The sequence below is a fragment of the Cynocephalus volans genome, chromosome 2 (assembly GCF_027409185.1).
Source record: "Cynocephalus volans isolate mCynVol1 chromosome 2, mCynVol1.pri, whole genome shotgun sequence".
Lineage (NCBI taxonomy): Eukaryota > Metazoa > Chordata > Mammalia > Dermoptera > Cynocephalidae > Cynocephalus > Cynocephalus volans.
This window is the reverse complement of record NC_084461.1, coordinates 104,583,296-104,608,377: the sequence shown is the minus strand read 5'-3', so window position 1 is coordinate 104,608,377 and position 25,082 is coordinate 104,583,296. Positions and strand designations below refer to the sequence as shown.

Here is a 25,082-nt window from a genome sequence, read left to right as displayed (position 1 = left end):
TAGTATATAGTTGTCCCATAAACACTCCCATCTGCCTCCAGTCTCATTGGTTAAAATTAAGTATTTATCAAGTTTTCCATAATTCTGAATCAGAAAAGTTATAGCACAAAACAGACAGAAATAGGATTAGCATATTTTAGAAGCATTGTGCATTTTTAATATTTTGGTCATATTTTATAATAAAATAATATGTTTTGACAAAAATAATAAAATATAAGGTTTAGTTTATTTTCTATTAATAGTAGATCTGGAGAGTATTTTATATTCTAAATACTATCAATTTAATTTGACCGTTTTCATATTTGTTTCTAAAAACACTGTTATAAGGTTTTCAGAATTTTCAGACTAAAAGCACCTAAAAAATAAGATAAAATAAAATTTAAGTAAAATGTTTGTCTGATGCTCAAAAATTCTTTGCCAAATTTACAAACTTACTTTTAACTGTCTTATACATGCCAACACAGAATCTTTATTGCCTGCTAAGACTTATTTGACCCAGTGTAATCTTTAAAATAATCTTGGAAGTCTTAAAATTTATTTCAAAATTAGGATGGGAATTCAAAATCTTTTTAAAAATGAAAAAAAGTTGCAAGAAAAGCTATTATTCTGGTGGCAATAGTTGTTATGGCACAAAAACACATGAAAAGACTTATTTTTGCTTATATATATACAAACTAAGTTCAAGTAAGATGTGTAAGATATATACACACATATATATATACATTCACATACATATGCACACATACAATTTAAGCTTTGGAGGGAAAACTGATGAAAACTTTACATAATGAGCCGTTTGGCTTATTTATCACTGAAGTCCCAATGACAGTTTTAATAAAGATATTATCTATTTGATTCTTACCCAAGCATCACCCTATCACTAATAGAAGAGTCTGAGATGTGTAAGTCTGATAAAGGAAGTGAGCGTGTGGTGAATTAAGTGACGAGAATTATGTACAATTATCTTTACATAAAGAGTACTTTTACTGTGAAAGAAATTCATGCAGAGATATCTGCCGAAAAGTTTATCAACAAGAAAACAAAACTCCTTTAACACTATGACATATTCATTATAACACACGATAAATATGTATTATTACAGCATTACTTATATGTTCCACATTAGGCAATATAATCTAATTCTGAATGACCTTGATAATTTTTAAGGCATCAGTGCATCAAGGGCAAAGCTCCATAAAATAAATATGAAAACAAGAAAGCATTAGCTTATCTGTGGCATAGAGAGTGATCACTATACATTATATCTGTTTGTCACTTCCATGAAACAGGTGATAAATGATATATGTCTTATTGTGAAAATGTTACAGCATAAATTTTACATCATTTTTGAACACTTCATTTAAGGGGCTAAACTGATCTGGCAATATTCTCATTTTCATTGTTCCATCAGCTCCACAAGAGAAAATGTGATTTGCTGGCCCTGTCTCAATTTGCATCACTCCAGTTCCAATATTCCTAAAAATGGACTGCCGAGCATGTTCATTGATAAAAGAGTGGAGAAGACTAAAGGTAGAAAGACTCCAAATCTGAAAGACATTAAGAACAAAATAAAAATTGGGGTTGATGATTACCTTCAGAATCCAAATGAAAATTTCAGGGCTGCTTTCCTGTGCAGATAAGGAATTTCCAAAACAAAGACTGAGAAAAGTCTGTGTAGGCCTGAGATCATAACACCTTGATTCTGCATAGGAGGCTGCAATTCAATTGCTTTTATATTATTAAATACTTAAAAATCCATTGAGTAAGAGGGTAAGGTATTATTAACCCTACATTGGAGTTGAGAAAACTTAGATACAAAGAAGTTAAGTGTACAACACTATAAAAACTTGTAATAGGGACTATAAGTAAGGTTTCCTTTCTCTCAGCAGAGCTTTTGCTGTGTAGTTGTATAGAGAGTGTCCCCTCCCTATAATATCAAATACTCACCAGGGGATTGGAACACTTGAAAAGAGGGAAGTACCTGACATCGAGAGGCCCTCAGACCAGGCAAAGCCTTTATCTGTATTTTTAACTACAAGATAAAGTCAATTATCAAGCCTTCAGGATACTTAATTTACTAAAATTTTCTATTTTCAGCCCTTACTTATCAAAATAAATGTGTGTTTCTAAAGTAAATTATAAGCATCTTCAGTTATGTGAAGGACCTAAACGCTTTCAGGACATCCATTTTAGGTTTAGGAAAACCAATTTATTCCCTGATTTTATAGATCACTTTTTTGTTAAAAAACCTTTCTTTCTCTACTGAAAGAAATTCATTAATATATACTATCCTGGATATAAATTTGTTAAATTGTGGCTTCTGAATACAGTCTATATTTTCAAATCTTTTTTTAATTAACCTCAGATTAAGTTAAACAATTAACCTCAGAATCTGAGTACAAACTAAACAACTAATCTAAAAAAACCCCACAACCTATTCTAAACTGAAGGTAGTCCAAAAAAGAAACTAGCTTCAAAGTGAAGGGAAAAATTCTGTTGGTATATGTACTTGATTTTAAGAAAAGCCTTTTCAAAATTCTACAATTCTAGCTTTTCTGGCTGAGAATTACGGAAACAATTTGCTGGTTCTATCAAAGAAGTCCATCTTATTGCACTAATATGCTCTTTAGTGCTTAAATTAGTGAATTCTAAGAAACTAGACTCCTCAAGCATAGGGTTGCTGACCAGTAAAATAACATAGAAACCAGTCTAAACTGACTTACCCATTTCCAAATGGGGCCAGACGACCCTCCATCAAAATCACTAGATATGTGTTATAAAAATGCAGATTCCTGAGCCTTAGATTTATGAAGTACTTCTAGGGTGGGACCCAGAAATTTGTATTTTTAACAGCTGCTTAATGTTTTAAACGACCTCTAAGTTTTAAACACAATGGAGTTTGAAAAGGACTGCCACCTATAGGGCTTATCCAGGTACATTGAGAATTCTTTATTTAGGCACTGAGTAACTGGAAACTGATGTTATTTATTTAAAAATGGGGAACAATGTGGGATAAAAGGAAATGTCAGTGTATTTCTCAGCACCTGAAAACTGAATTCAGTAAATTATAACTCTCAACATTAAGTCAAGACCAATTTTAATATCTAAAAGGTTTGCATCAATGAGAAATTTAGTGCTTTAGCATTAATTTTTTAAAAACAATTGAAAAATAGAAAATTTTTAAGAAAATTTAAACATCTCATTCATCAAAAGATGTATTAAATAGCAATTAGTACTGCTGATTCTAAAAGAGTTAATATTACTATTACAGGTATTTAAATGTATCAATATAATTAAAAATCTAAGGTTTCTGAAGATATCATAATTCATTTTGTAGATACTGTGGCATCAACTGTATTTACCTTTATATTGCCTTCAGCAGATCCTGTAACAAAGTACTCTTCAGTTGGATCTATAGCAACAGCTTTAACAGGAGAGTCATGGCTCTGGAAAAGCTGCTTCTGTTGTCTTTGGTGAAGGTCAAATACACACGTAAAACCTTTTCTGCCACCTGATATTAGCAGCTGATGTTTTGGAGCATATGCTAAAACTGTGGCTCCACTGTCATGGCAAGTAAAAGCTGAAAGTGAAAAGAAAAAAAAGGAAAAACTATTTAACAATTAAAGAAGCAGACTTCTGGCTTTTGGCCAACATTGTATAACGGACCAGATTTGCTCTCTTGCAAATTAAAAACAATTAAAAAAATCAAATGAAATATAGAAAACAATGATTTGAGGCACTGGACATGAGGCAATGAAGAAGAGTGATATCTCAGAAGTGCGAAACAAACTGGATGAGCCATACTACAGTCCTAGCTTATTGCTTAGAGAGAATTTTCTGGCCATGGTAGTAAGTTCAGCTGGGTTCCATATCTGGCCATAGCAGAAAACCGCATAATTCACAAAGTATTGGGTAGAGTACTCAGAAAGGTCTGCCTTAGTTGGGGGGCAAAATTAGCTCTAGACCAAATACTGCCCTTCCTCTCCCCCCAATCCAACTGTTTCCAAGTAACCTAGCCTTGTCCCAGAACAAAGCTCAAGAATATTACAGAATACAAAAACAACCAGCACCTAATAAGTTAAAAGTCATAATGCCTAGCATCTAATAAAAAATTATCAGGAATGCAAAGAAGCAGGAAGATATAAACCCATAAGGAGAAGGAAAACCCATCAATCAAAACTAACCCAGAAATGACATAGATGATAGAATTAGTAGATAAGAAAATTAAAAGTCATTATAACTGTACAGTATATATTCAGAAGTGGATTAAAGACTGAGCAAGTTAAATAGAGACATGAAAGATCCAAATCAAAATTATTGAGATTAAAAACTACAATGCTCAAGATAAAAATAGACTAGATGGGACTAATAGATTAAATGTTGTGAAAGAAAAGATCTGTGAAATTAAAGACACAGCAAAATATCAGAAATATAGAAATACAATTAATATTGTTCTTTAAAAATGTCAGCCCAATAAATTTTAGGAAAAAAAAATCTGTATACAGCTCAAAGAGAATATGGCATAATGAATGAGGATCCTGGAGTTAGACTGCCTGGGTTTAAATCCCAGTTGCTGTCTGGGTTTAACTCCTAATTGCTTCTGAGTTTAAATATGTATTTTAGGTGAATTATTTATGTAAGTCTCGGTTTCATCATTAGTAAAAGAGGAGATAATATCTCCTACCTAATATGTGACAGCCTAACAGGGTTGTGGGAGGATTAAATTAGTTAACATACACAAAGCATGTACAGTACCTGGCATATACAAAATTTAGTTATTATTACTTTAAGAAACTAAATAAAACTAATTACAGAGATGGGATTTTCAAAGTTTTCCAGCACTTTGAGACATAACTTTCCCATAGTAAAATGCACAAATTTTAAGTGTATACTTTGTTGCGCTTTGACAAATTGAAACATCTGTGTAACCATCACTCAGATCAAGATCTACAATATTTTCATCATCCCAGAAGGTTCCCTCATGCTCCTTCATAGTCAATCCTTCTCCCCCACAAAGGTAATCACTATTTTGATTTGAATCCACCGAATTTTGCCTGTTTTTGATCTTCATATAAATGAAATCTTATGGTATATATTCTTTTGTGTCTGTCTTCATTCTGTCAACGTGATATTAATCCATATTGTCCTATGTATCAGCAGGTCATGCTTTTTTACTGCTATTACATAAATATACCAGTTTCCTGTTGGACATCTATATTGTTCACAGCTTTTGGCTATTTAAATAAAGCTGCTAAGAACATTCCCGTTTAAGTCTTCTTTGTAGACATGTGTTTTCATTTCTCTTGGGTATAAATGTAACAGTATGTACTGCTAGATCATGTGTGTGTGACTTTATTAGAAACTGTCAAACAATTTTCCAAAGTGGTTGTACCATTCTATACTTCTATTAGCAATACATGAGGCATTCCAGTTTCAACACTACAATTCTTGAGTCTAATTTGGCCATTTTGGTTTATACAGCAGTATCTTACAGCAAATTTAGTGTGCATGTCTCTGATGACTACATATGTTGAGCACCTTTTCATACACTTATTTGCCATTCAGACATTGAGAAGTGGGTAACTTTTAAGTCTTGGATATATCATTTCACTCATGGATCATGGTGTTGTATCTAAAAGGTCATAACCAAATTCAAGTCACCTAGATTTTTTCCTATGTTTCCTTCCAGAAGTTTCATCATTTTGCATTTTACGTGTAGATCCTTGATTCGAGTTAATTTTTGTGAAAGGTGAGGTCTGTATCTAGGTTCTTTTTTTTTTTAAACATGTTGACATTCAATTGTTCTAGCAGTATTTGATGAAAAGACTATCCTTTCTCCACTGAATTGCCTCTGTGCCTTTATCAAAGATCAGTCTAATATATAGACGTGGGTCTATAACTGAGCTATTCTGTTCCATGATCTATGTGTCTATTCTTAAGCCAATACCACAAAATCTTGATTACTGTAACTTTAAAATACTAAGTCTTAATATCAGGTAGTGTGGGTCTTCCAAGTTTGTTTTTCCTCAGTATTTCATTGGCTATTCTAAATCCTTTCCCTTTCCATATAAATTTTAGGATCAGTTTATTGATACCTAAAAAATAGCTTGCTGGGATTTTGGTTACGACTGTGTTGAATCTATAAACTTGGGAGGAACTGAAATTTCAATAACATAAGTCTTCTAATCTGTGAACATGGAATATCTCTTCATCTATTTAGGTCATCTTCTTTCATCACTTCTGTAGTTTTCTGCATACAGACCTGTTCATATTTTGTTAGATTCATGCCTCAGTATTTAATTATTTTAGGTGCTAATGTAAACGGTAATGTTTCTTAAATTTCAAATTGCAGTTGTTCATTGTTGGTACATAGGAAAGCAAATGACTTTAGTACATTGACTTCGTATTCTGTGACCTTGCTATACAGTCATGCATTCAACAATGGGGATATGTTCTAAGAAGTATGTTGTTAGGTGATTTTGTCATTGTGCAAACATCACAGAGTGTACTGACACAAACTTAGATGTTATAGCCTATTACACACATAGGCTATATGGTACAGTTACAATAGTCTTATGGGACCACCATCATGTATGTGGTCCACTGTAGTGCATGACTTTACTCATGCATTAGTTCCAGGAGTTTCTTTTGTAGATTCTTTGTGGATTTTCTACACAGACAATCATGTCATCTGTGAATAAAGAGTTTTATTTCCTCCCTTCCAATCTATATACCCTTTGTTTTCTTTTCCTCTGTTATTGCATTAGCTAGGACTTCCAATACAATGCTGAATAGAAGTGGTGAGAAGGAACATAATAACAGGTAATATCTGATGTTCACAATGATGACCTGTGGCTATCAGATTCAAAGAAAAGACAAATGATTTTTATATTATCTGTGTCCCACTGCTCCTCATCAAGGTATAGTTAAGAGTTAATTATGTATATTGCATCTTTTTGCTTTCAAACTGCCCTCAGGAACAAAATAAACCTTGCAGGTTAATAAATATGTGTCATTAAAAACAAATGTCTTTAAAAATCATTTTTAGTTTATGAATTTCTTGACTTCCAAAATTTATAAAATGCTTTCATAACTTACCATGGACTAAACTATTGGCAGGAGCTACAAGAGTATCCCACAAACATATGTTTCTGGAAAAAAGAAGGATTACTTCTTGAGTGACACAAAATGTTAACAACAGAATAAAAAATAAGTATGTCTCATATAATTATATGACATTTGAACCTTATTCTCACAGAAGGTTCTTAAATTTATAAAAGTGCCAAGTACAATCAACAAATTTACATAAAATCAATTTTGAAAATATAATTTCTGGAAATTTTATTGACGCTCTAACTGGGCTTAATAAAGTAGACTGAATAACAGGAACCAAATACACAATTTTGCATTATACCACTAAAAAATATTATTACAGGACAACACATTTGTAAAGTCTTAGAGGTCAGCTAGTTCAGTTTTTTTGTTTTTTTTTTTTGTCGTTTTTTCGTGACCGGCACTCAGCCAGTGAGTGCACTGGTCATTCTTATATAGGATCCGAACCCGCGGCGGGAGCGTCGCCGCGCTCCCAGCGCAGCACTCTACCGAGTGCGCCACGGGCTCGGCCCGAGTTTTTTTTTTTAAGTTGTTTCAACATTCCTTTACCCCATATAAATTTGTAGGTTTTCTGTTTTTTTTAAAAAATTTTAATCGACACACTGTAATTATACATACTTATGGGTATAATCTGAGGTTTTGCTACATACATTAGTTGTATAATAATCAGGTTAGGGTAATTAATGTATCAATCACCTCATGCATTTATCATTTCTTTGTGGTAAAAACATTCAAAAGCTTCTCCAAACCTCTCCTCTAGCTATTATGTAAGATATAAAATTTAACTGCTAACCACAGTAACTGTCGACCTACTCTGCAATAAAACATCAGAACTTATTCATCCTAAGTGAATTTACACACAATTTCTATACAAAATTTAAAAACTAGCTTATAAAACTGAGTAACTTTAGATTAACATGTATTTATAAATAATGTTATAGGAAGGCTGAATATGGAAGCTACTTTTTGTATTCACTGATTCTCTAATAATTGGACTGACATACACAAATAGCAGAAGACACTGAATTTTCTTGAGCACAAAAAAAACTTATTTCTGCTATATAGAAGTATATGTAAGGAACATGTAAGGAATTTCTATAGAAGATAGGCTTAAGACTCCATAGTCTCACAATCCTGTTTCTACTGCAAAGTGAGGCCTTACAGATTAATATAAAAGCTCAGCAACTTCAGTGGGCCTTGATCTCAGAGCTCAGTTGCAAGAGGGAAGCCAAAAGTAGGGTGGGGAGATGGGGGAAGGAGGAGACACTTTCTTGTAAACTTAGCTTTTGCAGGGGGGTGGCTGCCACTTACCAGCTATTGTGCAACTAACAAGTCTGAGTCTCTTCTTTTTGTGAAACAGTGATTATATCTACCTAATAGGGCCACGATGAGGATTAACTAGTTTAACTAAATAACATGGCCAGTAAATAACAGTTCCTTTTTTTGCCTCAAGTTTTATTGATACATAGGGAGTAATATGGAGAAACATTCATTCTACTAAAAACCAAATCCTTTACTCCTACACTAAAGTCATAACATCATATTAAAAATACAAAAGGAATAAATTTTATTTTTAATGGTACCAGAATTTCCCTAGCTTTACAATTAGCACACTAAAAATGCTCCAAGTAAGAAACAAGTCTTTATAATAAAAATATTTAAAGGCAAAATTATAAAAACATTCTTGAGACACAAGGACATAAAGCAAAAAAAAAAAAAAAGTTCAGCTATCCATACATACACATACTTCAATTCCACTATTATCTCTTACCTATTGTCAGTTGAAAGACCAGCTGTAGCTATCAAAGAGGAGGAACTAACGAAGACAAAATCATTGGCTGTTTTGTTATGACACTGCCAAGTCTGGAATGGTTATAAACAATAAATGTTACTGTTGTCACTAAAAATTTCAAAACCAGCTAATGTATTATTTAAAAAGAGATCATGTAGTTTATGACTTTCTTAAACCCTTTCAATCTTTTCTCCCCTGAACTTTAGAAAAGTTACAATAGTAATACAGAGAACTTTCATACACTCTTTTCTCAGATTGAACAATAATTAATATTTCGCAACATTTATTTTGCCTCTCCTTCTCTTTCACAGCCATAGACAGACAGACAGACAGACACACACACACACACACACACACACACACACACACACGCACGCACACATGCACACACACTTCCCGAGCTGTTTAAGTAGGCTGCATATGTTACAACCCTTTATGAAGGCTTTGCTTTTGTTCAACCAAAAGTTCAAAAAGATAACAAGCAGGTTAAATTGCAAATGTTTCCTTTAGTATAGTAAGTAAAAATTTTTGTCTTAGGAGAAGACAGAAACAAGGATTTTAGATTATCTTAGACTTAATTATCTTTGTTAAATTAATTGACATCATGTATCTTTCAGAAATATTTAAACTTTTAAATAAATGAAGAAAAAATTTACTAATATTCACCCAAAATAGAAAATTTATTTCTCAATATTCCACCAAACAGTAACTTAAGAAATTATGAGAGGTTTAGTCAATTATAAAAGCTTCCAAGTTATGTTTTATTTAGATATTTCTCCTTAATAAAAAATAAATTTTTTAAGTATGCCAAAATCACCACATAAAATGTTTTTCATTTGAGCCTTCTTCCCATTTCCTGGAACACCACTGTAGCTAGGTTAGATGATGTGTCCTTAAAACAAACAAAATCTACATTCATCTCCAAAAGTCAATTATGTACACTTTTAATCCAATTTACCTTTTCAAAGATTTAAAAAAAAGAAAAAGCAGTCCCTTAGAGAACATAAACCTGCACATCTAAATCTGTTGGTCTAATGAAAATATGATAGAAAATTAACATTTGTCCATAGTACCCTAACTAACCTTCCCTTGCTTACTTGCTTTCACTTAGATCAGTACTGTATTCTAGCATTTAACCTTGGGCAAATTACCAGAATATTAACCTATATTCTTTACTTCTTCCTGATAAGTAATGCTTAGTCCTATAAAGGGCTTCATTGAAGAGTATATTAAATATAAATTCAGTGTGCTATAAAGCAGTAGAAGGTTCATTAAGCTTGTATTAAGTCTGAATAGAGATGTATCAACATTTTGTTAAAAAAGACATGGACAAGAATATAATACTACCAGCTACAGGATGTCCTTTCTATTTTGTTAGTTCATAAGGGATAATTGCAGAAAAATAACCAGACGTATTGGTTTCTCAATTATTCTATTTAAGTGTGATGCCCACTGCAGCTTAGTGAGGTTAGAAAAGGGCTCCAGTAATCTACAGGAAGCATGGGTCTCTGGAGGTACCAAGTTGGTTCAATATAGGTTAAATTCCAGATTACCAGAGATTAAGGATTTTGATGCTTCACAGAGTAGTTTTCACTTAATACAAAAACAGGAGCTTGCAGTAAAGTGATAGAGTAGATAGGACTACATAGATCTTATTAATTGGCTTTAATATTTCTCACCTCAAATACATATTCTTGGTTTATTTAAATTAAAAATCCAAACTTTATTTAAAGGTAGGAATTCTTGGCTTACCAGGTATGGTTTAGGCATGCTTCCAGTAACTGGACAACATTTCCAGTTTGTTTGATACAAACTTAAATATCCATCAGCATCAGCTATTCCAAACTTAGAGAAAAAGAATAATTAAAAGTTTTAATATAAATACAAAAGCACATATTTATTCTTATCATCACCACAACATCCATATTTTGACTCTTAAACATTTGACTGATATAAAATTTGACTTTTTACTTAACCTATATATAGATCCAGTTCAGAAAAACATCTAGCTATTGTTTAAAAAAAATTCCAGAGTTGACATAAAGGAAACTAACATCAGACATCCATTTTATTACACTAACCTACAGAATACTGGATTAACACATTAAGCTATATGACAAGGCTTTATCATATATGAGGATACTTCAAAAAGTTTGGGAAAAAAGAATTGAAAGATAATACAAATATCTTCATGAAGTACCCTTGTATAAGATAGAAAACTTTGTTCATTTTGAAAAAGACAAAATAAGGACTTCCAGAAACATAAAATAAGAAAAACATATACACAAGAGTAGAAAGCAAAATGAAATAAGAATTATCATAAAAGAATCCCACTGTAGGAACTCAGGGCAATTTTGATTGGTAAGACAGCAAGATAATCCAATAAGAGAGTACGTGATACAAAGATGGTTAAAAATTTTTTCGTTAAATTATAAAATGATGCACGCTTACATAAAGTATATAAAACAAATATCTAGTGACTCCTTCCCTCCCCTGCCTCCAGGTCTAACAACTATTAACAATTTGATGTGTTTCCTTCCAGATTTGTTTCTATGAATATTCAAACACACATACAGCATTTTTAAAAAATTAGGACCATAATATATAGTTTGACAATTACATTTTTGATTTATTATAATCATCTTTCCACATCAATACATATAAGTCTAGCTCATTTTTGTGCTGTGTAGAAATCACACTGTATAGTTAGAAGTATTATATTTTAAAACTTTCCCTTTATAGACAGGTTTCAATTTTCCCTATTATAAAAAATCCTGCTTTGAACATTCTTATACATACACCCTTGCATAATATAGCATAGATATCTAGAAAGGGGAAAGCTTTGTCAAAAAACATCATTTAAAATTGACAGATAAGCCAAAATTAAATTCAAAGCGGTAAAATAAATTTACATACCCATTTTTCTTACACAATAATCAACACTGCATACTACAAGTTGAGCATTCCTAATCCAAAAATCTGAAACCCAAAGTGCTCCAAATTCTGAAACTTTCTGAGTGTTAACATGACACTCAAAGGAAATGCTTGCTGGAGCATTTCAGATTTTGTCTTGTTTTTCTTTTTTTTTTTTTTTTTGGTTTTGGCAGCTGGCTGGTAAGGGGATTCAAACCCTTGACCTTGATGTTATCAGCACTGTGCTCTAACAAAGTGAGCTAACCAGCCAGCCCGAGCATTTCAGATTTTGGATTAGGGATGCTTAACCGGTATTTTTTATTTGAATAAAAAAAAATCCAACCTGTATTAATATTTTATACAGTGGGAAAAAGTCTCATTTTAATTTGTATTTCTTCAATTATTAGTGAGGGTTATTGGCTATGCATAGTTTTTTCCGTAAATTGATTTCATGTCCTTTGTCTACTTCTCTATTATTTGTCTTTTTAAAAATGTGATTGAGGGCTGACCGGTTAGCTTGGTTGGTATGGGTAGGGTGTTGGTTATACCAAAGTGAAGGGTTTGGATCTCAGTACCAACCAGCTGCCAAAAATAAAATAAAATAAAATAAAAATAAATTAAAATTTTAGGGCTGGCCAGTTAGCATATTTGGTTAAAGCACGGTGTTGTAACACCAAGCTTAAGGGTTCAGATCCCCTTACTGGCCAGCTGCCAAAAAAAAAAAAAAAAAAAAAAAAAAAACACAAAAACAAACAAATAAATAAATAATTTTAAAATGTAATTGACAGGGCTAATATTAGGAATATTAACCTATTGTTTCTATATTTGTTACAGACATTTTTCCAGGGTTTATTCCTTTTTCTAGTTTATCCTATGTTTTCTGGAGTGGATCTAACTATGTTCTTCAGAAACGGTATATATATGGAATGTGTTAAACCTCTGCATACCTAAAAATGTGTTTATTTTGCCATCAAATTTGAATGATGGTTTGGATGGACATCAACTCTGCTCCCATTCCTTGTCCATCAGAATTCTGTGGATATTGCTGTATTCTCTACTTGTAAACTATTTCTGATTAGGCCAATCTCGTTAATTTGGGTGAGGAGGGAGCTGTAACTAACCATTTTCACCCCCATTCCTTCCTGAAAGCTTATAGGAGTCTCTCTTTACCCTTGAATTAAAAAAACCCAAAAAACAAATAATCAAGATGTGTGTAGGTATGTGTTGTTTCTCAATATTCCTGTCTAGTAATTGGTAGTTCCTTCTTCTTACAAAATTCTATTCTTTGCTTTGGGGAAATATTTATCATTCCTTTGAATAATGCTTTTATCCATCATTGGTTCTTCTTCTGAAATATTTCCTGAGTTATTTTCATCATGAGATAATTTCTTTTTTGGGGGGTGGCTGGCTGGTATGGGATCCTAACCCTTGACCTTGGTGTTATCAGCACCATACTCTCCCAAGTGAACTAACCAGCCAGCCTGGATAATTTCTTAATTTGTGCTTCCGAAGCACAAATTTAATTTTCAACTATTTCCATTCTGCTATTCAGTCCTTCCAATGGGTGGTTTCCCCACTGACCCCAATTTTGGGGTGTATGTTTTTAATTTCCAAGAACTCTTTCCTGTTCTCCTACTGTTCTTGCTTCATACCAGCCTGCTCTTATTTTATGAATGTAGTATCTTCCTGAATCTCTCTGAGGAATTGTTCTTCACATCATTTATTCTGCTTAATGCCCCTTTTCAGGCTCTTAGTTCTTCTGAAATATTCACTGACTTCTGGCAGTCCAATTCTATTCATATTTGACCATGAAATTGATCAGCATTATTTTGATATGGTGTGGGTTTTCTCTTCCATTTACCCCAGCATGCTTCCCTACTAAGGGAGATAGCATGTTTAGGTGTTGTGCTACTGGACTCTATCATGGCTAAGGTGAATGAAAAGTAAAGTCAGCTGCCTGTCAAAGATATTTGGGCAGGCAATGAAGAATAATTTGTTGTGCCATAAAATAGCCTGTGCGGAAGGCTGTAGCGAGTGAGTGAGAAAGCTGAAAAATAAGTCAGAAGGTCCTGAATACCATGCTAAGGTATTTGGCATGAAGAGTCTTGAAGGATTCTTGAAAAAAACGATATGATCTCATGATATTGTAGTTATGTAACTATGTTGTTTATTATATAACTTTGTTGGCAAGATGATATACTAGAGAGATAAGGGCTGAGGTATAGAAATTAGTTAGCAATATAATATTGACAACCAAAGTAGAAAAACATATACACATAAAGGACACTGACAGGGAATACAACTGTAAGTACAGTAGAATTATAAAAGCTTTTGCACTAAATCTCCTTAATTTCCCATTAAGGAGAAAGGAATGTTGCTAATTGGTATTAAGAAATAAGTTATCAAAATTTCGATTCATGACTACATGAAACTACATTAACTTTTGTGAAATGGAAATGCCATCTGGCAAACATGGTAAACAAAAAAGTTGCAGCATACAATGATAGGAGTCACATGTGAGGAGGGTTGAAGGTTGGAGATTGAGTGGAAAGGAAAGGCAAGATGTACCATACCTAGCAAAACCTGGCCCTGAAAACAAAGAACAGATTTATTTACCCTTTAATTATTATTTAATGTGCTATTCAGATAGTAGGGGCAGAGAGAGGCAGTTTGAGGAAAGTAGGATTATGGGAAGTGAAGACAGTAAAGGGTGTTCTAGAGAAGGATTGGCAAACTTTTTCTTAAATGCCCATATAATAAATATTTTAGTCTTGCCAGACGTAAGGTCTTTGTACTCCTGAACTTTGCTGTTATAGTGAGAAATAGCCAAAGAAAATAAATAGTGAATGGAGTAACTGTGGTCCAATAAAACCGTATTTATGCATTTCTAACAAGCTTCCAGATGTTACTTGCTGCTTAGTGCTGGATCATACTTAGAGTAGGTTCCAGAGGATAAAGAAAGTGGGAGCATTTACTAATCAAAAATGCACAATTTAAGGTGGATCTATAATCATTTGGTCCTTAAGAATCATTTAAATAAATTTTAATAGACATATATAGAACATACTTCCAAGAAGAACCAAATGAATTTAAGTATTCTTTGGGAGGAATTAAAAAAAAAATTCATATAGATTAATATTTTATTTCTAGCCCACTGAGTTGTTCTCTCCAGAAACCCAAACTAGTAATGTTTATAAACCACCAACACAATCAAGCCTTCTTACCATTTACATTTTTATACACTACCTTATTTCCCTGATAGTTAAATCTCATTCTTGTAACTCTTGAATTGCCACCAGATCGAAAACAGGTTATTTGTTGAGAATGGCCCCATTCAAACATTCTGACACTTCCATCTTGAGCTCCTGTCAGATCTGCATAGTAAGAGGCAAACACTGCAAATTTATTTCAAGAATCTTTGGGAACATTTATTTCTTAATTCAATGTGGAAATCTTTATGGAAGAAACCTCTATGAAATGAATCACAGTCAATTTATATGAATTTACCTTTGTATGAAATTTCACTTGAATACTCTTCATCATAAAAAAAGATATGACATACTTTCATTTGACTAAGAACATATCCTCAAACAACAGAAGCATTTAAATCAGATCTCTATAAATGATATTTTCCTTTAAAATTATCTCAATAATGTTTAAAGAACCTTTAATAAATAATTTTTATGATAATCACTTACTATAACATAACAGATTCTGGGGATTGTTAAAGAGTCCATTCTTATACTATTAATGCTTAAATCTATACGTTTTTCTCTGAAAAAAAAAAGTGACATTACAGAAGATTTTTGAATGCTGTGCTAAAGAAAAAAATTATTTCTAAAAGTTATCCTGATTGGCCTGACATCTCAAATGTATGTTATCTGTTTCACTGAGGAATATTAGCAAGCTAAATGATTACTAATTTTTCACTTTACCATTTACTGTTTGTGTGATACTAAGAAACTTACTCTCTCAGACTATTTCCTTCCTGTAAAAGAAGAATAATGATATCTAAATCACTAGACAGTTGTGAGAAGTAAATGAGATCATTTTTTTATATAAAGCACTCAGAAATATGCCGAACATATAGCACTCAATTTATATTAAGTACAATTATCAGTATTTATGTGGGATGATAGTAATGAGAAATTATATTAATGTATACAAAACATCTAGCACATTGCTAGTCAAGTTTCCCTCATTCTTTACCAAGTATTTAAAGTAAATGAACTTCAATTGTTTTGAAATGCTTTACCATTGGGCAGAGGTGGAAGGCTAGGTAGAATTTTTTGAGAAAGGGAATGTTAACTCTTTCCTCTTTTCCCCCAATATCCTTGCTTAGCTTAATCAGAAAAATAAATTGGGCTAGCCATGTTTAGAAACCACTCAAATTTTTATAATATTTATGGTGTTTAAAAAAACTAATTAGGAGGCCACTAGGCCAAGATGACTCCAGTGCCTTGGGTTCCTATATGAGCAAATCAAAACCCAACTGAATGTAAACAGAAAAAACTTAAGCTTAATCAATCTAATTTCTAAGAAACTGCCAACAAACCTGTAACTAAAAACTTTCCACTTTAACCAATCAGATATTCTCTTTGCCTTACTTCCTCAAACACCTTATAAAAGTATTCCCTCTCGCCACTTCAGTGAAGTCCTAAACTGCTTGTGATCTCTTGCCGCCCATTTCATGAGTTTGAGCTGAGACCTGAAATAAACTCATTAAAATTTTAATGTGCCTAAGTTTATCTTTTAAAAGTTTTGATGTCAGAAGAGGGACCTGAAGGAGACTCCCTGATGATGACCCACAGGAGCAGCAAGTAACCAGGCATAGGTACCCTGCTCAGCCCCTTGTGCTCACATCATCTTGCTGCACATTTGGAGGTCACCTCTGGGAGGTCCCTCTCAGATATGCACTCTGCAACTTGTGTCCTGAGCTCTCTGACTTCCAGACAAGGTCTGGAAGTCGGACTGGCTCTGACATAAACTGGACTGGGTCCAGTAGGAGGCCGCAGGCAGATAAGGTTTGGGGAAGACAGGTAATTATGGGTCCATATAAATTCAAGGAGTCCAGAATTCTCCATCTAAAATCACAGATAATTTCATGCATAAACATTATGAACTCAGAACCTGTGCTTTGCTAGAGAAGTGGATAAATCTTACCAGAGACAATTAGAATTAGGAATCTATAATAAGGAAGTTTAAACTTAGAGAAAATCACCCATCTATGGGGTACATTTGAAGTAAAGGCATCTCCAATGCCTCAGAAACAATGCATTTTTTAACTGGTATACAGGGGCTACTAAAAGACTAAATGAATCAGATATTGCCTCTCTAGAAGACTACTTACAAAAGAAGTGAGAAACCTTAAGTTTCCCCCCCGTCCCCCACAAATTCTAGTAAAAAGTTTTGGCAATCTGGGTGAACAGCATTGTTCCTTCAGCCAGAAACACAGTTCAGATCCAGATACTTTTTATATAACTAGTGAGTTTGGTATTATTGTACCTGGCACACGGCGAAAATTTTAGAATGAAAGCTATAGCATATGCTTCTGTATGTTTATGTATGTATGTATTTTATATATGTGTGGCATTTTTCTACCTCCAGATGGTATTGCCAAAATTAATTTGTAAAAGAGCTCTAATAATTGATTTAAAGAAAAATATAAATTAAGTGTTCTTTAAACTCTTACAAAGATAAGTATTAACCCAAATGTTTTTTGAGTATACATGACCCAAGATGATCTTTGGTAAATAGAAGCTAATTTAGGTTTGCTGGTTTAATAAGAGCAGGCATATTTAATGGGTTGTCAGCATTAAATATAATGCAACACACAACTTTTATTTTATTTTACCTGGGTTTACTAGTCAAATAAGCTCATGTTATCTGTTACATAATCTGGCAGCAAAAAAAAAAAAAAAAAAAAAAAACCCACAAAAACAAACAAACAAAAAACTTGATAATGGCTAGCCTTGTTTGGTGTTATATCTACTTAAAAATAGCTTTCCAAATCCCTTTAGCAACTTATATATACCCTTACAGTTTGTTAAATTAAATAATGTATAGTAATTGAATATCTAGACCATTTCCAAATAAGATAAAATATTGAAACATTAATTGCTGAACATAAGCTTATCTACTTTTGGCTTCTTATTACAGAAGAACTAAAGATATTTACGTCTGTTAGTAAACATGCTTGTGCCACATTAAATAACTGTACTATGAGCAAGAACATGCTTCTACAAATTATGAAAGTGTATATTGATAGATTTGCCAGTCTATATAGTGCTGCTGTGACAGTGCACAATTGTTTATTTCCTAGTTTTCACTAATAATTAAAATTATTAAGAGTGGAGAATTCTAATTAATATATGTAATTAAAACTCCTAAAAATAATAAAAACAATAATGCATGTGAGGAAAATAAGACATGTTTTTAGTAAGTGAAGCTATGAGGTATGAAGGATGTGTTTTTGTTAAGGGAAAAAGATTAATTTCCCACATCAGGAAAATTAAAGAGTTGTTCCACAATGGGAAAGAGAAAGGTCTAGGACAAAATCTGAATGAATATAAGAAAGTTGTAGAAGGTTTGTGGAAGAGGAGTTTGGAAAAGGAATTTTACATATTGTCAAGCTGGGTAAGATTTGAATGGATTTATATATGAGGGGTCTTTAAAAAGTTCATGGAAAGATTCATATTATCCTTTAATTCTATTTTTCCATGTACTTTTTGAAGTACACTTGCATAAGTTATTAAAAGAATGCTGAGTCTTAAGATCAAAAGTACATTGGTACAAAGTTTTCTTGGAGCATTCATTTACTGCTGATAAAAGATTGTGAAAGGATTTTCTTTACCTCTTAAGTAATCTGACTAGGAAACCAAGATTTTGTGCTATATCAAGATAATTTCCCATGCTTTATGCTGTCTTTATCAGGTCATCGACCTTAAAACAACTGCGTCTTCTCAATATTAAAAAAGCTAAGGTTTTGGGGACAACTATATAACTTACTGTATTTGCCTTTGAAGTTTTTATCAGTCTGGTTAAACAAATAAGTATTATTTCACAGTATAACCTATGATCTTATTTTAGTCAAGTATTTTAAATTGTTTGATATCTTTGACAAACTTTCCAAAATAAAATCCTAAATTCTTTTGGACTTGAACTAATTTGGGGGGTTTTCAGAGGGTCCCTGGGATATCTCAAAAGAATTTGTTCTCTTTCCCTATAAAAAGAGATGTTAGACTAATTAGGGGTATTTGATATGTTAAATTGCATAGGAAGCACTGTCAAATAAAGGTGTGTATAATATTTTAAAATTATATTTGTATTGGTATATGTTATTAAAATATATTTTAATAACAGAATGTGTTCCAGGAAGTGTAAGAAATTTCTAGAAATCTGATATGTCCTGGTATAATTTTATCAACCATACTTTCAGTTATGTAAAACACTGTATGCCACAGAAATAATCAAATTTCCTTGTCAATTGGGTTATTATGGTAATAAATTCTCATCAGATCTTTAACCATGGCCATGTTAACTCTTTTATCATTGACAGATAATTGTTCTACTCTGATGCTTTCCTGAAAGCTTTTGCAAGCAATTATAAACCCTAAAGTGTTCTGTCTTGAAGGAAATTCAGAAAGACTCTGAAAGAGACAGATTTCTGATAACTTTAATACCATGTGAATGGGTAAAAAATTTCAGAACGCTAATGAAAATATCTTATGAATTAATGAAATTGCTAACCAAGATCAAGAACAAGAATTAATTACATGGGACTGAATGACCTGATGAAGAATTATTATGACTTTTTAATGATTTTTTTTGTTTGTTTAAAACATTGCTAGTTTTTTAACGTTTTATTTTCCATATTTAAGGAAGCCTTTTTCTTTTCTCTTAAGCAACCTATACCTTACAGAAATTTTGTAAAGTATATCTTTGTGAGCAGAGATGAAAGAATTACTTTTTCTCCCTACCTAATTTAACCAGAATTCAGAAGCTATTAATGAGTATTCTTATTTTCATGACAATATAGTTATTTGCATATATTCAATAAGAATCTGTGATCCTTGTAACAGGACATAACTGGAAACATTGGTTATATTACCACAGCTTTGACTGGAGTATCATATTTGAGAATGTGCATAAAATCATATATAACCAGATAGGAACTAACGGTTGACTTTATGAAGCCAATAAAGCACTTTGAAAATAAAACAAAAAACTGGCCTTGTATTGTACACACATACTCATAGTTCCTTACATGGTTGACTATCACTTGCTGGCAGGCCCAGGAACCCCAGGATGTTTTGAAGTCCCGAGAAGAAAGGAATTCCCCCAAATCTATCAGATTGCACTTGGAGTCAGATGACAAGTCCTTGGCTTGGCTTCCTAGCCTCAAGAGGTTTTTAAAAGTCTAACCTGATATTCCTTATTAATGTTCCAGCAAAGCAGACTTCTAAAAAGCCTATATGATAATCACTATTCTTGCTGCATTTATGTAAATGATTGGGCCAAAGCGAGAACTTTCAGCCCCACCAACCTCCAGAAAAGGGTAGGGGAGAGGGCCAGGGATTAAACTCTATAAAAACTCTTGAACAAGTAGATTTGATGAGCTTCTTGGTTGATGAGTGCATCCATGTCCTGGGAAGGTGGTGCATACTAACTCCAGGGGAACAGAAGCACCTGTGCTCAGGCCCCTTCCAGATCTCATAGCCCTTTTTCTTATGTATCTCTTCATCAGTATCCTTTATAATATCCTTTAAAATAAACTGGTAAATGGAAGTAAAGTGTTTCCTGAGTTCTGTGAATGATTCCAGCAAATTAATCAAACTCAAGGAGGTGGTTGTGGGAAACCCAAATTTCTAGCTGGTTGGTCAGAAGTATAGATGACAAGCTACTACTACTGAATGGCATCTGAAGTGAGGGGTATACTTGTGGGACTGAGCCTTTAATCTGTGGGATCTGATTCTACCTCCTGGAAACAGTATCTTAATTGAACTAAATTACATGACAAACAGTATTCAGAGAGTCGGAGAACTGCATGGACTGGAAAAAACCCACACATCAGAAGTGTTCCGTGTTTTTCCACCAGAGATTACAAATGCCTTAGGCTAATTTCTAAAAAGTTCTTCAGAGGAGAAGTCAAAAAGTAGTAGCTTATAATGACTGACTTTTTAAAAGATTTATTTCAAGGGAAGAAAAAAGCTATTCTGAGGTATCTAAACTTCAGAGCAAGATTTTAAAAACTCCTATCTCATAACATTTTCACTACATAAAAAGCACTTATTATTGAACTGAATTACTACCTGAGGGAATTATTTGTGACACAAAAAGATAAGCTGAAAAAAATCCAGTGATTCTTTTAATTAGCTTTTAATTTTTCAAGTCTCTTATCTGCCAGTTGTAGTAGTTCACTAAAAGAGAAAGTACTTATCTCTCAAGACAGCAGTGATTTGATGTTACCTAATGCCTCTGAAAGTAAGTCCATTAATTGCCTTTGAAGCTGGGGGTCTCTTTACTTAAATTTATGGGCTTGAAGTAGAGGATACTCACTATAAACTACTCACCTGTCAGGACACATGCTATAGGACTGAGAAAAAATGAGGTCCCTTTACTATCTCGAGAAACCTCCAAACCCTACTGCATAGAGCTAAGGATAGTTTAAAGCAATGCCAAATATTTCTTGCTGTGGGAATAATATTATTTAAACTTTGTATATAAAATAGATTTTGACTCCTTACTGTACAGGCTTCATAACTGTTAGTTCTCACTTCACAGTAAACTTGTGAATAAAAAATACGTATTTCTAGTGTTATATAAATTTAATGTGATTGAAACAGACTAATTGTTTATATTATTTTATACATCTAGTATAAGTAATAGAAGTTATTCTCTTCAATTTAAATATATAATTCTCTTGAGCCCTTTTTTGGACAAAGTATGCAACTTTGATAACAGATATAGCACTTATGATTAAGCAGAAAAGAACAATGATTTTGCCAATTGTGTTTTATAAGAATATCTCCCATGAGAAAAAGTGGTAAAATTTTTTTTAGAGGCTATTAAATTGGAGGGACATAAATACCTCTTAATTAACATGCACTATTCTTGTTACTATGTGGTAAAACAACTTAATGAAGGGCACAACTTAAAAATCATATTTAAAAAAACTTGGAATATTCACATACCAATATGAGTATTGATTCCAACCCACCAATTAATCAATACCGCTAAAAAAATTCCCTATTAATTAAGTTCTTGGTTAAAGAAAGAGAAACTTCCAAAATTCCTAAGACTAACTGAAAGCAAATATATATCTTGCCTTCAAATATAAGAACTTACCAATGACCATTTCCTGTACTTACTGTTTATCTGTTCGATAAAAGACAAACTGACAAAAATTAATAAAATACAAACTGACTATGATGAGGTTTAAATGATCAAGGTATGGTTCTGGTCTATGTAATAAAAGATGGCAATGATCCTATTAAAATAATAATCAACTACGATTTAATGTTGTCTAAGGAATTCAGAAATGTTCAAAGGTAAAATGTGCTAACTTAGATATATGCAGTCAAAATGACAAAAATTTATTTCATTAAGTTAGCTTTCTCTTAATTCAGAGAAATTTCTTTTTCTATTGTCATCCAATTTTAAAATGAAGATTTTATTTATTAGCAAACATTCTCTACAAAAAAGTAGAATAAACGCTGTCTTTCAACTGAAACTAAAAGCTCCCATAAATTCCTTATAATAAAAATTACTAAAAATAGATATAAAAATAAGAAAGAATAATTGCTAATTGTCATCAACTTACAGTAAGGAAGAGTTGGATGAGAAGTCATTCTTCTGACATTATTAATGGCTTTCTTAATCATCTGGTAAAAAAAATTATTTTATAGTTACAATAAAAAGCAGGATTAAAAAATTGAATTGTGACACAAAATTCAAATAGCATTTATTTATTTATTTTTATGTGATTTCATAACTACCATTATGGGTGCTAAAAATACTATACATAATATTTAATAGCACACGTCTTATATTTAAATGTGCATATGTTTTCTGCATCACTAACTAGGATTTAAGAACAAATTGCCTTCAAGAATTTAGTCTTCCCTCCTTTCTTGCCAATTCTTTTCTAATCTCATTAAATTTATTAGAATAATCCTGAGTACTATAAGGTTAAAAAGACAGACAGAAGCATTTAAAAATAAAAGAGGTGAACAAAAAATTAAATAAATTTTTAATTGATAGTTTGGAACTATTTACTCATTTTCAAATCATGCTTTTAATGGTTTAACTAGCCTGCCAAATAAAAGTAAAATAAATACATGTAATTAAAGAGAAAAATTTTAATAAGAACATTTCCTACTTATACAGCACCATAACTACAGTTAAATGTTGTCCTAAGTTTAAAGTTGTGGAGAAGGTGGGAAGTTGGTAGAGAGGAAAGGGATTAGGCCAGCAGAACTAGTGCGGGATGAAAAACCTGAAAGACACATATGGATGAAGTTATACTCCAAAACAGCAGAGGTTGGTCATAACAAATTCCTTTTTTTTTGTCTTTTTCGTGACAGGCACTCAGCCAGTGAGCGCACCGGCCACTCCTATATAGGATCCGAACCCGCGGCGGGACCGTCGCCGCGCTCCCAGCGCCGCACTCTCCTGAGTGCGCCACGGGCTCGGCCCTATAACAAATTCTTTTTATTAGTAGTATTCATCATTTGATAAAATGACAGGATTAAGAAAACGATTCATCAACTCTCCACAAAAAATAAAAACCCGCTGAATACTACTTTTGTTTAGTAAACTTCACATTTAAATCCCACATTGTTTTATAATAAAGAAATGCCTAACGTTTCCTGTTCTTATCTTTATTATTTTTTTTCTGACTAAAGTATCAAAGGAAACCATGAGTAAAAAAATACACAGAGGGTTAAAAAAGTTTCTGAAAGCATATGTAGAACATTATAAGACAAAGAAATCATTAACTATTTTAGAAGATCCACACATTCTATTCTATTGGTGTCTTATTCTTGAGGATAGAGTAGGGCAATCCTAATACTTTTCCCAAATCACAATGATCCCAACTAAAAAGATGTCCATCTAAGACTTAGATAAAAAGAAAATTCAATTCTAAAAAGGATACCAAAGGTAGATTTCTATAGTATAACACTTTGGAGTATAAACAAATTTTTCTGAACACTTACTACATGTCCATTGACATTCTTGTTAGGGATCATCAATCTACAGGCAAGCAGAACCCAAGCTCTCAAAAAGCTTACATTCCAGAGGGTGTAAACAAGACAACTAAATAATGAATAGATAATTTTAATAACTGATAAGTGCTACAAAGATGATAAAATGAGATAATAAGGTAATTGGGGTAGAGTGGGTATGGGCAAAAGCCTTCACTAGGGGAGCCAAGGAAATCTCTGGTAATCTGCGTTGAGATCTGAATGGTAAAACAGAGGGAAAGAGCATTTTAAACAGCAGGCAAAGCAGAGGCTTTCATAGGACAATAAGCTTGATGCTTTCAAGAGACAGAAAGAAACCTGAGTAACCAGAGCAAAGAGAATCAATAATGAAGGAAGATGAGGCTCCAGAGGCAGGCAGGGGCTAAACTTATAGGACTTTAGAAACCATGTTAAAGACTTGCTACTTTTTTTATAGCTGTGTTGAGAAATCTGAAATTTTTAAGGAGGGAAGTGACAATCTCAATGATATTTTAGAAAAGAGTAACTGACTGTTATGTTCAGAATGGAGAAAGTAAGAGACCAGCAGGAAAGCTGTTACAGGAGAAACTGTATTGTATTCTCTAAAGTTGGAGTTGGAAAAAAGTGCATATTATTTCTATTCATTCATATCATTTGTACATTCTCTTTAAGTTCCCCCTTAAAAGATCAACAAGTCTTACAAATGAATTTTAACATATGTGTCAAAAGGAAAAACATCTAATTACTATTAACCAAATCATTTTGTGTTTAATACTTAAAACACTGCTATTTGAAATCACTGAACTAAAGGGAACAGAAGGCTTTAAAACAAGCTCTATCAGAAATTCAACACAGTGACCTGAGTTGAATCACTTGACCTTTCTGGAGCTCAAGCTTCACCTGAAGAATTGTTAAGTAGGAGTAAATAACAGCTACAAAAGATATCACAAAGAATTATAAAGTTATATAAGCTATAAAGAAACTACATTAAGTACAAAATATTATAAGATATTATTAAAGATGATTGAGCCTTCATTGAC

The 25,082-nt window shown here is 32.7% G+C and overlaps 1 protein-coding gene across 4 annotated transcripts in view; it reads right to left on the bottom strand.

Annotated features, from left to right (window-relative positions):
• Positions 1 to 356: 356 nt before the first annotated feature.
• DMXL1 (Dmx like 1) overlaps positions 357 to 25,082 on the bottom strand; it is a 149,905-nt gene continuing 125,179 nt past the window's right edge. For all 4 annotated transcript variants that reach the window (XM_063088204.1, XM_063088200.1, XM_063088201.1 and 1 more), the window contains 7 exons: positions 22,641 to 22,701; positions 15,065 to 15,192; positions 10,658 to 10,750; positions 8,885 to 8,976; positions 7,099 to 7,151; positions 3,363 to 3,580; positions 357 to 1,547 (listed from right to left, as the gene is read on the bottom strand). In XM_063088204.1, the coding sequence (XP_062944274.1) occupies positions 1,323 to 1,547; positions 3,363 to 3,580; positions 7,099 to 7,151; positions 8,885 to 8,976; positions 10,658 to 10,750; positions 15,065 to 15,192; positions 22,641 to 22,701 (870 nt within the window). In that variant the 3' untranslated portion in view covers positions 357 to 1,322. The remainder of the gene's footprint in view (positions 1,548 to 3,362; positions 3,581 to 7,098; positions 7,152 to 8,884; positions 8,977 to 10,657; positions 10,751 to 15,064; positions 15,193 to 22,640; positions 22,702 to 25,082) is intronic.